Consider the following 19,189-nt stretch of genomic DNA (forward strand, 5'->3'; position numbering starts at 1 on the left):
TGCAGGGTAGGTTCACAAGGTTAATTCCCGGGATGGTGGGACTGACATATGCTGAGAGAATGGAGCGGCTGGGCTTGTATACTCTGGAATTTGGAAGGATGAGAAGGAATCTTATTGAAACATATATGATTATTAAGGGTTTGGTCATGCTAGAGGCAGGAAACATGTTCCCCGATGTTGGGGGAGTCCAGAACCTGGGTCCACAGTTTAAGAATAATGGGTAAGCCACTTAGAATGGAGATGAGGAAACATTTTTTCACACAGAGAGTTGTGAGTCTATGGAATTCTCTGCCTCAGAGGACAGTGGGGGCCGGTTCTCTGGAAATTTTCAAGAGAGTGCTCGATAGGGCTCTTGAAGATAGCGGAGTCAGGGGATATGGGGAGAAGGCAGGAAGGATACTGATTGTGGATGATCAGCCATGATCACATTGAATGGCAGTGCTGGCTTGATGGGCCGTATGGCCTACTCCTGCACCTATTATATATTGTCTGATTCCTCCACTGATCCCTACAGTGGCCATAATCCAAAGAGAGAACCCATGGCAATTCTCCAAAGCCTGTGATTACAAGAGAATGTTATAGTTCTTCTTCATTTACCATCTGGGAAGAAATGCAAGGGGAACCTTTGCAATATCTCTTCTCTGTGGATAAAGAGATTCAGCTAGATCTTGTCATCCAATGGATTTGGAAAAAGCTAATGGAATGGGTGAAATAGGTTTCATTAATTCCCTGTACTCTTTTGGGCATGGGTTAATCAATTTTCAACATGAAAACACTGTAGGGTCTGTTTCCATGCTGTTTGTGACAATTTTTTTTCTCTATAATTTCTGAATATGTGTTCAAAACAAAATCAAAGCGACAGCTGGTGCTTGCCTGTTGCTTAGTAAATTTTCTTTAATGAAGGAAACATTATGAAATACAGTCAAGTAATGGTGTAAATAGAACTGTTTACTTCAGCTGAAGAACAAATATTATGTATTTCCTCTTATTTGCCATATTTGTCATAATGGCTGATATTTGTAATAATCCTTTTCTGGTCAACAGGAAGGATCTTTTCCATTTTGCAGTAAGAGCAAGATGGATTTAAATCAGTTCATGGAAGAATTAGGGGAGAGTTAAAGATTTTGTTTTCAGGCAAGCAGTGGTGTGGGTCTGCAATGGACACCCTGCAATGGTAGTGGAAAAAATCCTTCACCACGTTTAAAGAGATAGATGAGAAGCCATTACATACATGGATATAGGCTGAGAGTGGGGCAACGAGATCAACCTAAATAGCTCAGCTTAGGTCGCCTGCTAAAGGAAAGACCCATTAAGCTGGAACATGTGCAGAGAAGATTTAGGAGAATGGTCAAGGGTCTGAGCTATAGGGAGAGGTTGGTCAACCTTGGACTTTATTCCTTGCAGTTCAGGAGGCTGATGGGTGATCTTATAGTGATGTATAATGATTACAATGGACTAAATGACTTCCTTCTTCTAGTTTTAGTTTTACTTTTTAGTTTTAGAAATACAGCATGGAAATATGCCCTTCGGCCCACCTAGTCTGTGCCGACCAGCGATCACCCATACACTAATTCTATCCTACACACTAGGGACAATGTACAGAAGCCAATTTAATCTACAAGCCTGCAAACCTTTGCTCTGTGGGAGGAAACCAGAGCACCCGGAAAAAGCCCACATGGTCACAAGGAAAACATACAAATTCCATACAGACAGCACTCATAGTCAGGATCGAACCCCAGTCTCTGGCGTTGTAAGGCAGCGACTCTACCACTGCGCCACTGTATCACCGTTCTGTGTGAACGGTAAACAATTTTGCCCATTTATGGTTATTTGGAGGTGCTTTTGTCATGCAACGGAATGGCTTCCTCTTAACATTGCCGTGACAATGCTAAATGCTGAAGCTCAATTGACTTTCTTCTTGGAAAAAAATGTCAGAGATGCTCTGCAGCACTCAAGGTCAATGCGTTGTCGACATGAAAGCTCCTTGCTGCCTTTTCCAATTAATTTCTTCCATCGTGCAGATAAATGTTAACTGAAGTATTTATCTAAAATGCCAAGTACATTTCATTCCAATTGTCAGGGACTGGGATACACGTTGAATTTGCTGAGCACTTTTTTCTAATAAGCGAGAAAATCAGGTAGCTTTACCTCCAAGTGGATCTTTATTAATGGATTGCAAATAGTGATGAAGTTATGTTTACTTTAGCTGAGGATTAAAAATGACATCTTTCCACATTATTTGTCACAGGAAACCAAAATTGACTGCGTCCGGGTGGCGACAAAAGGTATGTCTTAGCTGTTTTCCTCTTTTGTTCCACTGTCAGAACATTCCTTTTATTTATGGCTGAAACGGTTTTCCACGTATGTACTACATGCAAAATTCTGGACAGAAATAATTCTGATACAACGCTTTGTTTTTGACATGATTGAAATATTACATTAAAACTTTAACATGTCTCCCATATTTCTTCATTCTGCAACGTAATATTGATCAACAACTTTTTGCTTTCAACATCTTGTATAGGCAACTATTCACGTTTCAACAATCATTCTATTTGAAAGTGCTACTTATTCTAAATCATATTTGGATGTCTGAATGTGATTCTAAAAATTAATGCCATGGCAGTTGTACCTTGTTTATCAGCACTTCTAATCAATTTTCATGTACACTCTGGTATTAGTGAGCCAATGAATTTTAAAATTATTTTTTCTCTGCTTCTATAACTTTCATTGTCCTATATCGATTGAATGTGATTTTATTAGCCCTCAAGCAAAATTTTTAAGTTGAAAGACCTGCACTTCGGGATTCTGAAATACCTGTAGATTGCATTTAGAATCCGACAACATTGCGATTGAAACTCAATTCTTAGTTCCAACGTTTCACTAACTCTCTTGGGTTTGCAATGACATTTGTTAGCCTTTAAGTTTAGTGGGTATGATCATAGGCCAGCGTAAAACCAAATCAGGTAGAACATGTAATTGTGCCCCAACACCCTGATGTGCTACATGACCCCAATAGTTAATACAGATTGAATACATCTAGTCTCAGACCAGTCATTGCATTCATTCTGAGGATGTGTGTACATAGCAAGACAGACAAAGGTGAGTCGGCCGATGTTCTTTACCTAGATTTTCAGAAAGCCTTTGATAAGGTGCCACATGGGAGGCTGCTGAGGAAGATGAGAGCCCATGGTATCAGATACTAGCATGGATATCAGGTTGGCTGGATGGCAGAAGGCAAAGAGCGGCAATAAAAGGGTATTTTTCTGGTTGGCTGCCAGTGACTAGCGGAGTTCCGCAGCGGTCGGTGCTGGGGCCGCTGCTCTTCACGTTGTATATTAATGATTTGAATGAGGGGTTTGAAGGCTTTGTGGCCAAGTTTACGAATGATATGAAAATAGGTGGAGGGGCAGGTAGTGTAGAGAAAGCAGGGATTCTGCAGACAGACTGGATAGGTTGGGAGAGTGGGCAGGGAAGTGGCAGATGGAATATACTGTAATGTAGCAAAGTGTGGAGTCATGCATTTTGGTAGTAGGAATAAAGGCATTGATTATTTTCTAAATAGGGAGAGAATCTAGAAATCAGAGGTTCAAAGGGTCTTTGGAGTACCGGTGCGGGATTCCCAAATGTTAATCTGCAAGTCGAATCGGTAGAAAAGAAAGCAAACGCAATGCTAGCATTTTTTTCGAGAGAGCTTGTATACAAAACAGGGATGTAATGCTGAGGCTCTATAACACGCTGGTCAGGCAGCATTTGAAATATTGTGAGCAATTTTGGGCACCATATCTGAGGAAGGATGTGCTGGCTCTGGAGAGGGTCCAGAGGAGGTTTTCAAGAATGATCCCAGGATTTCCAGAAACATATGATGAGCGTTTGTCGGCACTGGGCCTGTACTTGCCGGGGTTTAGAAGAATGAGAGAGGAACTCATTGAAACATACAGAATAGTGAAAGGCTTGGATAGAGTGAATGTGGAGAGGATGTTTCCACTAGTGGGAGAGTCTAGGACTAGAGGTCATAGCCTCAGAAGTAAAGGACATTCTTTAAGGAAAGAGATAAGGAGGAATTTCTTTAGTCAGAGGGTGGTGAATCTGTGGAGGCCAAGTCAGTGGATATATTTAAGGCAGAGATAGATACAGTAGATTATTGATTATTACGGGTGTCAAAGGTTATGGGGAGAATGCACAAGAATGGGGTTAGGAGTGGGAGATAGATCAGTCATGATTGAATGGCAGAGTAGACACGATGTGCCTAATGGCCTAATTCTGCTCCTATCACCCATGACCTTATGATCTTATGAGAATGTCAGGTTGCAGTGTAATCTTGCACGATTAGATACTGAACATGCAACACGACAAGTGAATTTCTACAGACAGTAAGCAGGTGAGGGTTTCCCTTCAAGCCTTAACTTTATTTGAAGAGCTACAGTAGCTGAAAATGTCATCTGTAAGACTTTTTCAGGGAACAAGAGGGCCTTGAGGACTTTTGTCGAATAGAGGAAACCTAGGAATACAAGTGCATGGTTCCCTCAAAGTGGCATCGTAGCTGGACAGGATGGTGAAGAAAGCATTGGGTTTCATTATTCAGGACCCTGAGTTTAGGCCTTGTTATGTAGAAGTTGTACACAATGTGAGATCGTATTTGCAGTAGTATGTACAGTCTTGGTCACGTTGCTGTGGAAAAGATATCATGAAGCTGGAAAGAGTGCAAAGAATATTTTCTAAAATGTTGCTTGGACTTGAGGTCTTGAGTTATATGGAGAAGATAGGCGGGAAAGAGACTGAGGGGTAATCTTACAGCCGTGTGTAAAATCATGAGGGTCATGGTTGAGGTCAAAGCACACAGTCTTTTTCCTCGGGAAGGGAATCAGAAACTAGAGGTGAGAGGAGAAATATTTAAAAGAGCATCTGAGTGGAATGAACTGCCAGGAGAATTTGTTGAGGCAGGCACAATAACAATATTTAAAACACAATTGGACAGGTACATGGATAGGTGAGGTTGAGAGGGATACGGGCCAAAGGTGGATCTGGTATAGATGGGGCATTTGAGTCATTGTGGCCAAAGGACCAGTTTCCCTGCAACAATGCTCCATGATTCTACAACTGATAAAAACACTGTGCAATTTATCCTCTTCTGATAACAGAGAATCACAAGCAGATATCGAGGCCATTTAAGCACAAGATTTTTCATGGATAAAAAGTAACAGGGCGAGCCTCGGCTCATAAAAGTATTCCTTTTGCAAAGTTTCGCATATTCGAGGGAGGATGGAAAATGGGCTGAAATGTATGGATTTTTCGTAGAGCACATTAAATAGGGCCAACAATGAGATGAACAGCCTTTTATTACATCAGACAACCTGAAAGTATTTATTTCAAGATGTTGTGTGAATTATGTTAATAGTAAATGGCTTGATGTGACAATGCCTTAAATCTGGATTGACTGCTGTATCTATGATATGTCAGTGAATTTGCATGGTGTCATTTCAAAATTCCCAGACCATGCACAATGCAATCAATCCTGCTAGGTCAATTAACAGACCAATTCAGTCCTGGTGTGGTCCATGCAATGCAGAAACTCATTGCATATTGGCAAATATCTATTCTCAAAGTGGAATGAAGTCAGATGGGAAAATAAATTACTTCCGAACCATTTGTTTTTTTGGCCAGCTTTGTTCAGATTCATGCAGTGGCATAGTTTACACCTCAGCCCTGTTCGATCACTCCATGTAATACACTCGGCAACTGTTCACTAAAGTTTACCTCTTAAATTGCCACTCATAGTTGAATTAACAATAACCGGCAAAAGGCCAGTGAACTAAAGCAGCAGTAAAGCCATGGATTGGGAGTTCTTTTCCAAAGCTGGCTTGTGGAAGAAGATGAGGAGCAACGTAGACTCCAATTTCATTAAATAGTTTTATACGCACACTACAACATTTAAGAAACATCTGGACAGGTACATGGATAGGAAAGTGTGGAGGATATGGGCCAAACGTGGGCAGGTTGGACCAGTGTAGGTGGGACATGTTGGTCAGCGTGGGCACGTTGGGCCAAAGAACCTATTTCTATGCCCTGTGACTATATGACATTAAAAAAAATGTATCAGTGCAAGGATATGAGTTAGCATCCAAGATCGCCCATATAGTCGGCAAGAAATCACTGGGGAGGATGCTTCACACTGGGAACACGGTGACTGTTTCCTGCAGCTCAAGAATATTTTGCCCTGTTAAGTGCTGGCAGTTCAATCCAAGATCTTCATAGGGTGCAGGTATCTACAGTATCTGCATTCGAGAGCTCCCAGACAAAATGAGATTTAGAGATGTAGAAACTTTGGAAGATCATTCATAATGGGTGAACTCTATGGAACAACCAAGTCCAGAGAGATAGAGGGATAGAACTGTCATACGTTCATACAGCATGGAAACAGGCCCTTCAGCCCAACTTGCCCACGCTGATCAACATGCCCCATCTACACTAGTTCCACCCACCTGCGTTTGCCCACTAAACCTGTCCTATCCATGTACCTGTCTAAATGCTTTTTAAACATTATGATAGTACCTGCCCCAATTACCTCCTCCATCAGCTCATTCCATACACCCACCACCCTTTGTAGAAACATTTTACAACTCAGGTTCCTATTAAAATATTCCCTGTTACTGAAAGAAAGAAATGTTTGCTTCAAAGAGAAAGGCAAAAGGAAAAACAGAAAGGAAAAAAGATAACTTTTTTACTTTTCTAAGCTTTTTAACAAAAATTCAGTACCTGAGAGAATAGGAACCTCCAGTTCTGAGGAAGGGTTTCGGCCCGAAACATTGCCTATTTCCTTCGCTTCATAGTTGCTGCCGCACCCGCTGAGTTTCTCCAGCACTTTTGTCTACCTTCGATTTTCCAACATCTGTAGTTCCTTCTTAAACCTCCAGTTATATTATTCACCTTCTTAGCCAGACTGATTAATTTTCATTCGATTTCACATAGTTAAACAGGAGTATTTCTCTCATTTACTTGATCAAACTTTCCGGGCTATGTATCTTGCAGGAACTAGAGGGTGAGGTGTCACTTTCTTGAATCGGATGGTGGAATCTTGCAAGCCATTAAATTTATGGGCTATCACTTGCTATAAGTTGTCCACATGTGTAAATATGCAAAAATAATTTCACTGTGTAGTTGCACATGTGACAAATAAAGTACTATTGAACCGTTTAAGTTCTGCATTAATGATGATGTGCACTATTCATGTCCATTAATGTATTATTAGCAAATCCAAGTCCATGTGCTCCCATCGTCCAAATTAATCCAAGGTTCCTAGAAGATTTAATGCAATGAGTAATGGAGAGAAACATTGGTCTAGACTCAGTGACTTCAGATAGGTCCATAAGGGAATGTACTGAACAAGGTTAGGGGCGGAAGTCACTCCCCTAATTGAAAGGGGAGAGAAATTTGAGGCTGGAGTCATACAGCGTGGAAACAGGCCCTGTGGCCCAATTTGCCTATGCCGACCAACATGCCCTATTTACATTAGTCCCACCTGCCTGCTTATGCCCCATACCCTGCTAAACCTACCCAATCCAATGTTCTGGTTAATATGGACCCCTCTTCCTTTGTTTTTAGTTGAAGTGTAGATGAACAGGCAATTCTCCAGTACATTGGGATAGTAAGAACAGGGTATCCAGATGAAAAATCTATTTAAATGAAAATGACTAATAATTAGTCAGAGACAGATTTACAAGAAACTGCAGATGCTGGAATCATGAGCAAAACACCAAGTACTAGAGTTTCATTCCTTTATATGGTAGCTGTATAAAGGTAAGCTATGTGTAAATGGAGCAGTTATTTCCTTTGCCTGAATGCTTTCTGGATGCAGTTTTCCTTATGGATTTGATAAACTAATGTAAGAATTTAAATCATTTTCTGTGCAAAAGAAGTTAGGTTATCAACAAAATATGTTGCACTGTCTGTAATGCTCACTTTCTTTGAGAGAGAAATAGAGTAACATGTCTTTAGGAAGTATGGTGGCTGAGTAATTCTTGTTGTTAGTCTAGCTTCAGTCTGGCTTTTTTTCTCATGCATGCTGACCTGGAAATCTTCCTTTGCCTTAGCTGCGATAATTGTGACTCAGCTTACAACACCATACATTCGCATCGCCCCTGCTGCAGGCGACAACCAACTAACAGGTCAGATGTTCTACTACAGACCAGTCATTAGTACCTTTTTTTGCCTCACCGTCACTCTCTCCCCCCTTCAGTTTTTGAGGTTTAATTTCTCTTGCTCTTTTACCTTCCACATGGCGAGCCCATTTTGTTCTCACTCCTGACATCCACCCCCAACCTTAGAAGTTTGCAACTAACCCACACACTTAGGATATCTCTCCACTGCATGCTCTCGTGTTGCATTTTGTCTGTGAATGACGTGTTGCGCCTAATGTACGTGGATGTATGACTACCCTGATCTTCAACTAAATCATGACTGGACAGAGAAATACTGTGGTGGAGAAATTAGTCAATAGTTGCCAACCACGAATGCATGTGTGGGATATGGCCCCCAGTTGCACTGCTTTGCATATACAGTTCCACTGAAGGCAATGATCGTGCAGAAGTGAGTAAACCAGTGTCCAATATTTTGTTGCATGTTTAGCGCTGGTGATCAGAGACAAATTTCTCCCCCAATGTTATCTTTGCTTGTGCATATTTTCTTGAAAAAATATATATTAACTTGGCCTACCGGACAGTCGATCACAGGGCGATTTGAATACTTTGGGCACAAATAGATCAAGCATTTTGGAAATCCCTTTATATTCATACCTCCATGAGGGTAGTTTTGTGTTGATTGACTTAAACCAGATTGCAAGGGTGGGGCTTTGATGGACCAGAATATATTTTGCTCAAAGGACATTTCAGGTCCTTCACTGGGTGATCAATTTCCATTTTGAGGCCTTCACAGAGAAGACCATTCAAACATGGGCATACCACAGCCAATTCCACACCTTTGCCAACTAAATGGCCACTGTATTCAGGATTGGGATTTCTTATCTGTTACCCAATGATCAATGGTATTGCCTCCCAAAGCACAGGAGTTAATCTTCTTATGAACAAGCCCAGATGGCAACAATGACTTTGCACCATTCTAGTTGGTGAATTTATTGGCCATCTTAAAATGGAGCTTAGGAATTGTCAGTGTAATTTTATTTTAGGAGTTATTAAACATATCGGCAGCTTTTTTTTGGTAGAGGCCATTTTCCCCTTAACTAAAAGCAATGCAAGTATCATCTGTAGCTCAATGGCAGCAAACCTCCTCTGGATCAGAAGGTTGTTGGTTTAAATACCACTCTAAAGGTAGCTGGCACTCCACTCAAGTGTTGTATTTGGAGTGCTGTCTTTCACTTGAGCAGTTAAAGAGAGGCTTGGTCTGCCCTCTCTGGTGGATGGAAATATCCCATTGTGTTACCGGGCGGCACGGTGGCCTAGTGGTAGAGTTGCTGCTGCTTACAGCGCCAGAGACCCGGGTTCAATCCTGATTACGGGTGCTGTCTGTACATTCTCCCTGTGACCATGTGGATTTTCTCCGGGTGCTCCAGTTTCCTCCCTTGTCCCAAAGATGTACAGGTTTGTAGGTTAATTGGCTTCGGTAAAATTGCAAATTGTACCCAGTGTGTAGGATAGTGCTAGTGTATGGGATGATGGTCGGCGCAGATTCAGTGGGCTGAAGGGCCTGTTTCCACGCTGTATCTCTAAACTAAACCAAACTGAAATTAATTTGAAGGGCATGGGAGATATCCCAGATGGCCTTGCCAAGACTTATCTCTCAACCACAGCGGTTATAAACCACTTCTTTGGTGATTGTCACTGAGCTGTTTCTGAGATCTTGCTCTACACCTATCAGCTGTTGTGGCTCCTACACAATGACAGTGAACATGCTTCAGAATGACGTAGTTGGGTTTAAAGCATCCCAAGGTTGTAAAATGTGGGAAGTCCTTTTTTCCCCATGTTTTGCAAGTATCACACTGGAAGGTCAACTGAGTTTTATCCAATTAACAACTCTTAAAGGGCATCATGTGCCCATCAGTCTGAAGAAGGGTTTTGGCCCGAAACATTGCCTATTTCCTTTGCTCCATAAATGCTGCTGCACCCGCTGAGTTTCTCCAGCATTTTTGTGTACCATGGGATTCATAGTTTAGCACCTTAATATATTGAAATTGCTTGCCAAATTTCACATCAACTATTTGCTTGGACAAATGTTTACCTTGAATCGACTGTCCTGCAGGCCTCTAATCCGATGGTAGTTCGCCCAAATGCGGTTAGATAACGATGAAAAACCTAAACAAAAGAACTATTTTGATCAGCATGCATGGGCTTTCTCCTCTTTCCAAGTCATTTGTGCCAAAGTTCAGGTTAAGGTGGAAGGTTACTGTTTAAACCCGTCAATGAGTAAGTATTCTGAGCACTGATAATGACCAGAGAGCAACAAGGGTCAGAATGGCGATGGATGGTGGCCAATTTCAACGGTCTAATGAAACCTTCTGGGTGACCTTACATGGCTCAGAGTTGACAAAACACAAATATGGGCAAAGAAGGACTTAAGTGGCACCAGAGCCAACATAAAAAAACTAGGTAGAAATAAAACAAGCCATAAACAGTACATAGTATATGTAACGTACAATTGTATTTGAGTACTTTTAATGCTTTGTCTTTACCAAATAATTGTATGCAACTATTGATAAGGAGATCCCCAATTGTGTGAAAGGCATTACTTTGTAACTGTTTGGTAGAAGTGGTATTTCATCTGAACCTAAACACTTCTAAGCAAACTTGGGGTCCATTGTTAATTTCGCTCTACGGACCTAAAGTGCTGGGTCTGAACTGTTTTATATTTTGTACCCCTCTATAGGCACAGTTGTAGAGGGCCTGGTTTATTTGTCTCACAGGAGCCTGATGTAACACAAACCAAATGCATTTTAATGCTCTCCGGTGTCATTTAAGATTTATTGCTCCTCTTTTTCTTGTATTTGTGAGATAAATTTGTCATTTCAACCATGGTTATCTAAGCAATGACACCGCACAGTAATATGAAAATATTAAGAGTCTTGTGCAGTGTGCAAGAATGTTCTGTGATAGTTTATTGAAACAGATGACTGGCAATATTTCTCTACCATCCCTACAATATCAGGATGGATTGATGCACAAATTAACTCATTCTGAATTTACTGTTTAAGCAAATTAATTGGAATTGGAATGTCTTTTCACTTTTGCACAAACATCTTGTTGACATGAAGCAATAGGCTTGGTTGATTTTTCCAGTGTGTAAGGTCTTTCATGTGAATGGATTGAGCAACATGTATACATTGATTTGAGATTTCTTTTATCCAGCACATAGCCTTTTCGGAGGCAGAGTTGCTGACTAAGATATATCCCTCAAATTCTTATATCGTGCAGGACTTGAGGTAGTGTACAATTTGATCTTGCCTGCCACATTTGCTGGCAATAGAGGATTAAATTTATCACATGCATTATGTGGTCATGTTGCTTTTGTTTCTACTATAAGTTTGCTTCTTTCTATCTATACAGTATGAGGAAGGGAAGAGGATGATAAAGTTTTATTGAAGTTAACTGAGAGTTGGATTAACATGGCAGTGATTGAAAATTATGATCAGAATACATTATAATTTAACTGTCCTACGTAATAAGCTAATAAATAGTGAGACGACTTGGATAGTTAACATAGGAACAATTTTAATTTAAACAGAAGTAAGGGAGGAATGGCTGAGTCTCCAGATGAAGTTCTACATAGCACGTTGCAATCTGGATTGCAGTACCTGAAAGAAGGGTGGTAGCAACATACAAAAAAGGAATGGGGAACAATACATGAAGAATTAAAAGTTATTGGCAATGTGGGGAAACAAATAAGAAAGTGAAACTTGTTAGAAGCATCTGGCAAAGAGCTAGCATAGGCACAATGCACCAAATGGCCTTTTTTCCTTGATGCATCATGTTGGGATACCATCATGGGAAAAGGGGCGGGTGATAATAGGGAAGGAGTGTGTCAAATTCAGTATTGGGGGCGGGGGGGAAAGATTATGAACCCTCCCCCCGTTCTTTCAGCAAGTGATTTTGTGGAGAGAAGGGGTATTTCAGCCAATGTTATTCTGACATTCTTTCACACTGTGCATTAAACAGAACAGTTGATGAAGAAAACTCCATGTGCCAAGATGCTCCATGCTAGTTATCTCATTCAGGCAGACATTCAATGTTTCTGCCAGGACTCGTATTCATTCAGTGGTTGCCTGGTTATGAATAAATAGCTTGGACGTTGTTGCTTGCGTACAAATGCGGCCTCAATTTGGAATGCTAAAAGGTGGAAAGGAATGAATTGTGTAAAAGAGACAATGCAGATAGTGTAAAAGAGACAATGCAACGTCCCCAGACAATGCCCGGGGACGTCACTTACCTCACTCTTTTAACCTCTGGAGCAACAAGCGGGGAAAAAAACCCTTAATTATAATGGAGTATATTTGAGGGTTCAGTCCTGGTCTATCAACAGTATGTAGAGGATTTGTTCTTTTCTCATACGAGTGATACATAGATACATAAACAATAAGAGCAGGAATAGGCCATTTAGCCTTTCGAGCCAGCACCGCCATTCAATCTGCTCATGGCTGATCATCCACAATCAGTACCCCGTTCCTGCCCTCCCCATACCCCTTGATTCCGCCAGCACTAAGAGCTCTATCTCTTGAACTCTTTTGAATGTATCCAGTGAATCGGTCTCCACTACCTTCTGAGGCAGAGAATTGCACAAATTCACAACTCTCTGTGTGAAAAAGTTTTGTTCTCACCTCAGTTCTAAATGGCCTACCCCTTATTCTTAAACCGTGGCCACTGGTTCTGGACTCCGTTGTCATCGGGAACATGTTTCCTGCATGTAGCTTGTCCAAACCTTTAATAATTTGATATGTTTCTATAAGATCCCTTCTCATCCTTCTAAATTCCAGTGAATACAAGCCCAGTTGCTCCATTATTTCATCATATGACAGTCCCACCATCCCGGGAATTAACCTGGTGAGCATATGCTGCGCTCCCTCAATAGCACGAATGAATGTCCTTCCTCAAATTGACCAAAAAGACCAAAACGGCACACAATACACCAGATTTGGTCTCACCAGGGCCCTATACAACTGCAGAAGGACCTCTTTGCTCCTACACTCAACTCTTCTCATTACGAAGGCCAACATGCCATTAGGTTTCTTCACTGCCTGCTGTACCTGTATGCTGCATGCTTACTTTCAGTGACTGATGTACTAGGACACCCAGGTTTTGTTGTACTTCCCCTTTTCCTAACCTGACACTATTCAGATAATAATCTGCCTTCCCGTTCTTGCCTCAATTGTATTCAGGTCGAGAAATGACAGTTAATCTGGAATAGTTGAAGATTAACCGCTGTTTGTGGGTTGATAACAGTCTTATGGGAAAACAATGTGATTGAATGTATGTTTTACTTTGCCTTTCCACCATTTCCCCCCCCCCAAATTCTAACCACAGAAAGAACTATTAATAAAAATTCACTTTCTGCTTAAGGCCCAGCGAGCTTGTTTACGTTGTTTAAAGGTCAATGCTCAAACAAACTATTTTCACACACATGCTGAAAATTGAAATTAATGATTTAATGCGTCTGCCAAAATATCACGCATTTTGTTTCCAAAGTAACATGACCCTGTTGATGTGATCGTGTGTGCAGCAACGTTTCAAGGCCATGGTATCTTTTCTTGGTCTTTAATGTGCATGGAGATTTATGTTTTACAGGTGAAAAGGGAGGTAAATGTGGACATCCTGTTTCTTTAATCTTTCTCCTGTGCGAATTCACTGCCTTTCAGGAAGTGCGACTCGTAAACCGAGCGCAGAAGAGCCAGAGAAGCAGACGGACCACACGGTGAAAATCGCCGGAGTCATTGCCGGAATTCTTCTGTTTGTCATCATTTTCCTCGGCATTGTGTTGATCATGAAGAAGAGGTATGTGTGGCAGAAGGGAGATAATGAACAGAGACACCATAGCAAGATAAATTCTATTGCTTCACACTAACCCTGTCTTTGTTTAGTTTAGTTTAGAGATACAGCATCGAAACAGGCCACCACTCACCCATTCACACTAGTCCTAAATTAGCCAACCTGCATCCATTCCCTGCACATTAGGGACAATTTACAGAGGTCAATCATCTTTTGGATGTGTGAGGAACCGGGGCACCTGGAGAAAGCCCACACGGTCGCAGGTAGTAATGCAGACTCCACACAGACAGCACCCGAGGTCAGGATCGAACCCGAGGTCAGGATTGAACCCGGGTCTCTGGCACTGTGAAGCAGTAGCTCTACCAGCTGTCCTGAGACCACTGTGTATCTATAGAAATTCCTTTGGATCCATTGATAGTTATTTCAGTGATTGGGTCCCTCTTTGCAAAGGTGACCACCAGCATTTCTCATTGGCATGCCTAAGGACCAAAAAAGCCATTTAAGAATCTCAAAATGAAGCTCCCAAGATGATCATAAAATACATGTCTGCGTACAATGAGAATTAACTTGGCTTTTCAGAGTGGGAATCTGTCTTTGATCTTGTATGTCTCTGCATTAATTATATACAATTTGTATATGGATTGCAAGCTGTAGATGGTTTAAATCATTAAAGCAGGGGACAGCATTGCTACTACTTCTCCCACAAAGTGCAATTATACTCCCAGCCAGTATCACAATACAACCATGAGTCACAATATTGTGTCCATGCTCAGTAATAGTGTAATTATACCAAGCACTGCTTAAGGATGGACATTTTCTGGCCTAGGCCATATGGCATAGGCGGGCTGTGTCATCACCCCAATTAGTTCCCACAAAAACAGAGCTTAGTTCCCACAAATATTTCCAGAGAGAAAGAGGATGAGATTCTCAATTCTTCTTCGAGAATTCACAAAAGATAAGATATTCTAATTGGAAATGGTGGCACACCGTACGTTACCATAGCAATGCATCGCAGCTGAAACTGGTCGCAATTAAACGTTCAGCATTTTGCAAGGATTGGCAGCGAGTTGTGGAAATAACCAACATGGTACTATGGTGTCTAATGTATGAATAAGCATGCAAGGGGAAGATGTCTGTGGTCAATGTTTTAAGAATGGCTGTGCCTGATTGTGTCTTGGACAGAAACAGAGATTGGAGTGCCTCTTAAGAAAAATGACTTCAGGCGAGTTCATGTGACTGCAAAATTAACAACGCCATTCAATAGAGGCTGTGAAATGTGGCACAGATGTTTACCAAATGTGTTGCAAAGATAACATTATAAACTTTGCATAACAAACTACTTTTTCTAAGTGCCTTAACCTCAGGGCACTTCCATCCAGCTAAGTCCTCATATGTACATGAAGTCCTCTTCATCAATTTAATACATCACGTTCAATCCTCTGTAACACACAATTAAACAAGAGGGGTGAGTTGTAAAGCCAAATTAAAGGAAGTTTCTGATAGTTGAAGGTATGGTGGGAGTACTGTCCTTATTTAAGAGAATCCAGCTGTGATTTAAGTAAAGCTCACCATATTTGCCAAAACAGCTCAGAATGTGACATACATGTCCGCAGGTTAGATTTTGATTGGTCATCTGTGTTAAAGAAAGATTAATTAAATATGTTAACGCCTTTGGATTATTTTCTTTGCTCAGGCTGAATACAGTTTTATGAGTTTTTTGTTTATTGATAGACCTATGGCAGTAAATGGAAAGATGCAGGAACCTATCAAGATTGATCAGGACAATTTAAAAGAAAGATAAATGAATCCAATCGGGCATAATTTGATTAGAAAGCTACAGTTTGAAGCCAAGAGTATTTGCCGACAAGATTTACTCTGTTTATATTATTAAATATCGCAAACCTGCTCCCTATTCATTAGATTGCAGTTTTCTTAAAGAGTGAGAGACAGCGGGAGTCAGTCTTGTCTTGCTAAAATGCAGCTTGTTATTTCAGACTGGCTGCAGATCTCAGCAGAGTGCCGTCGTTCTGTGTGCTTATTGTCTGTATAGTTCAGGGTTTTACATGATTGCATTAAGGGCCTGTCCCACTTACGCAACCTTTTCGGCGACTGCCGGCACCCGTCATAGGTCGTCAAAACTTTTCAACATGTTGAAAATGCAGCGGCGACCAGAAAGACGCTACGACTCTTTGGGTGACTAGGAAACCTCTCACGACCATATAGACGACCCCTGGCGACATGTCGCATGTCGCCAGGGGGTCGCCTGTGGCAATGAATTCAACAGATTCACCACCCTCTGACGACATAACTTCCTCCTCATCTCCTTCCTATAAGGAATGTCCTTTAATTCTGAGGCTAGGACCTCTGGTTCTAGACTCACCCATTAGTGGAAATATCCTCTCCACATCCACTCTACCCAAGTTCTCTTTGTCTACATCACCAAGCCTGAAGTGGACAACCTTTCAGGATTTCTCTACAAGCCTGATCTTCCAGACAAGATAGCAAAGGTTTAGAGAAATGATGTACAGGCAAGTGGGACTAGTGTAGATGTGACATCTTGGTCAGCATGGGTAGGTTGGGCCGAAGGGCCTGTTTCCATGCTGTATGACTATGGCTCTGTGACACTGGTGTCGGGCTGAGGAGGGGTTAAAAACATCTGCCTCAAAATTCAAATGAATGCAAAACATTATGCGAGAGTTAACTCATGCATTCCTTCCACCCTCTCTCTCCCCCCTTCCCCATCCTAGTCATCCTACCAGGTCCACTGTTTGCATCTTTGTATCTTGATAACAAATCTACTCCAGCCAACAATGGGCCATTATGGATTCCACCCTTCCTGACGTCAACTGTTGCTGGCCCTGTTTGTTCTGGCCTTTACTCACCTCCAATCCTACCCCCTCCCCCACCCTCCTCAGCTATCTCTATCTTTCACTCTGAAGAAGGGTTCTGACCCAAAACGTCACCTATTCCTTTTCGCCGGAGATGCTGCCTGACCTGCTGCGTTTTGAAATTAAAAATGAAGTGAAACAGGAAATCAGGTCAAATAGCATCTGTGAGCAAAGGATAAACAATTTTTAAAGATGTGGAGAAAAGGATGCAGGGGTCAGAGAAAACACAAATAAATAAATCTAAGATAAATTGGTGAGATATCTCATCAAAGCCAAGAAGGGAAACAGGGAAAACAAGGAAGGTGAACGAGGCATTCACATTGGGGAGAAGAGCAGGGCTTCTGCAAGGTGTCCATGACTGGAGGAGGTGTGGCAATCAATTAAACGATAGTCCAGTAGTCCAAATTTAGCATATGAGAGGTGAAGATGGTCAGCATTTCAGGCCAATGGCTATTTGTTAGAACTGGGAATGGTTGGAGATAAACAGGTTTCAAGTTGTTGAGAAGGGATGGACAGACAGCAAGAACAATAAAAATGTGTCGAGAGACCTGGCCATGACCTCTGCGTGGGTTCCCCGTGACCTGCGTGGGTTTTCTCCGTGAGCTTGGGTTTCCTCCCACAGTCAAAAACGTAACAGGTTTATATGTTGATTAGCTTTGGTAAAGATTGTAAAATTAACCCTCGTGTGTATAGGATAGTGTTAGTGTATGGGGATCGCTGGTCTGCGTGGACTCGGTGTGCCGAAGGGCCTGTTTCAGCGCTATACCTCTAAACTAAACTAAAACTAGAATACCACTGGATTGTGAGTTACCCAAGCGAAATACAAAGCAAGTACAACATCTTAGATTGAGAGATTCTCTACTGGTGTTGCCCAGTGTAAATTTTGAAGGGTTTATTGTGTACATCACTTTAAAAGCATGCTGGTGCACAGGCCGAAGAGGAATGGCTAGTCTGTTACCTTGCTTGTTCTGCAGAGCTAGTTTAATCTTCTTTTGCCCTGGAACTGAGGCATTTAAAAGACTGAGGTTTCTCCGGTGGTGCAATGCAGTACTAGTTCTGGTGACAACATCCTATCCAGTTGGCTTGTTGGATATTTTGTACGGAACACCCAACATAATTTGAATGGCAAGGCTGCTGTGAGATGCCGTGAAGTTATCCTAGATGAAGTGAGTGAGGCATTACCCTTTATTTTTTTTCATCGATGCTGGGATGAGCAGACAAATCATTGTCTTGATGGTTGTACATCTCGTTAGACCAGTTTCAACATGGTTTCCCAATGAGAATGACGACAGTATGGATATAAAATAACCAAATAATACAAACTGTGACTTTGGAAACCCTTGTTTAAGCATTTCTTTGCGCCGCCAGTAGATCCAAGCATCTGTCTCTCAACTACTTTGAAATTCAGACCTCTACTTGTGACATATGAGGTTTGACTGTAATGTTGTGATCTCAATGAAGGAGATATTTGGGCATTACAAAATCCCTTAATTTGCAAACTCAATCAGTCTCTTCAAGAACCCCTCACTTTTCCACTGCAGTCAGAGTATTTTGGCTTTTCTTTGCAGAAAATAAATGAGAAAATTAATTCCACATTACAATTCATTCTTAGTTTTTATATTATTCTTGGAAAGATAATTTAAGTTGGTATTTTCTGGTACCTTCATTCTAATAGAATCCCTTAATAATTATTGCAGTGATCATTTGCATTATTCATTGCATTGAACAGTGAGGAGGAGATTCACTGTGATGGATGTTTGTGTGAATTGTGTTGGTGTGTGTCTTGGTTCTTTTCTTGTTGTATGACTGCAGAAACCAAATTTCGTTTGAATTTCATGTGAGGTTCAAATGACAAATAAACGGTATTGTATTGGTATTGTATTGTAAACGTGACTAACCCAGGACAATTGGCATGTTGGGGACAATAAACAAAGTTACGGTGATAATAATAATTGAGTTGACTCTAGCTCGTGGACTGGCTGTGCAGACTGGCTGGACGCAAGTTAAACATTAGTGATTTTCCACAAATCAATTGTGCACCTCAGTATTAGATAGCACCAATTGCTATCAGAACATCTTGGGGAAGATTCATAATTCAGACTCTTAGCTCGAGATTGTGATTATAGATGTAATGGAGGGTGATGCAAAAAACATAAAGATCACCCTCAAAAAAATCAATGCAAGAAATCATACTCAAGCAAAACCCATAAGATAATGCAAACTGGAGCAATTCATTTGTACTTGTGATATTCATAAATACGTTGAATACATGGTGGAAGGAGTGCTAACCAAAGATGTCAATTCAAGTTTGAATGG

The 19,189-nt window shown here is 41.2% G+C and overlaps 1 protein-coding gene across 12 annotated transcripts in view; it reads left to right on the plus strand.

Annotated features, from left to right (window-relative positions):
• The window catches only part of LOC129696231 (receptor-type tyrosine-protein phosphatase mu-like), a 905,597-nt gene that overhangs the window by 650,472 nt on the left and 235,936 nt on the right, over positions 1-19,189 (plus strand). For 8 of the 12 annotated variants that reach the window (XM_055633926.1, XM_055633914.1, XM_055633916.1 and 5 more), the window contains exons 13-15: positions 2,249-2,285; positions 8,091-8,165; positions 13,856-13,991. In XM_055633926.1, coding sequence (XP_055489901.1) covers positions 2,249-2,285; positions 8,091-8,165; positions 13,856-13,991 — 248 coding nt within the window. The remainder of the gene's footprint in view (positions 1-2,248; positions 2,286-8,090; positions 8,166-13,855; positions 13,992-19,189) is intronic. The other 4 variants (XM_055633919.1, XM_055633921.1, XM_055633923.1 and 1 more) reach the window with 1 other exon arrangement.

The sequence above is a fragment of the Leucoraja erinacea genome, chromosome 4 (genome assembly GCF_028641065.1).
Source record: "Leucoraja erinacea ecotype New England chromosome 4, Leri_hhj_1, whole genome shotgun sequence".
Taxonomy (NCBI): domain Eukaryota; kingdom Metazoa; phylum Chordata; class Chondrichthyes; order Rajiformes; family Rajidae; genus Leucoraja; species Leucoraja erinaceus.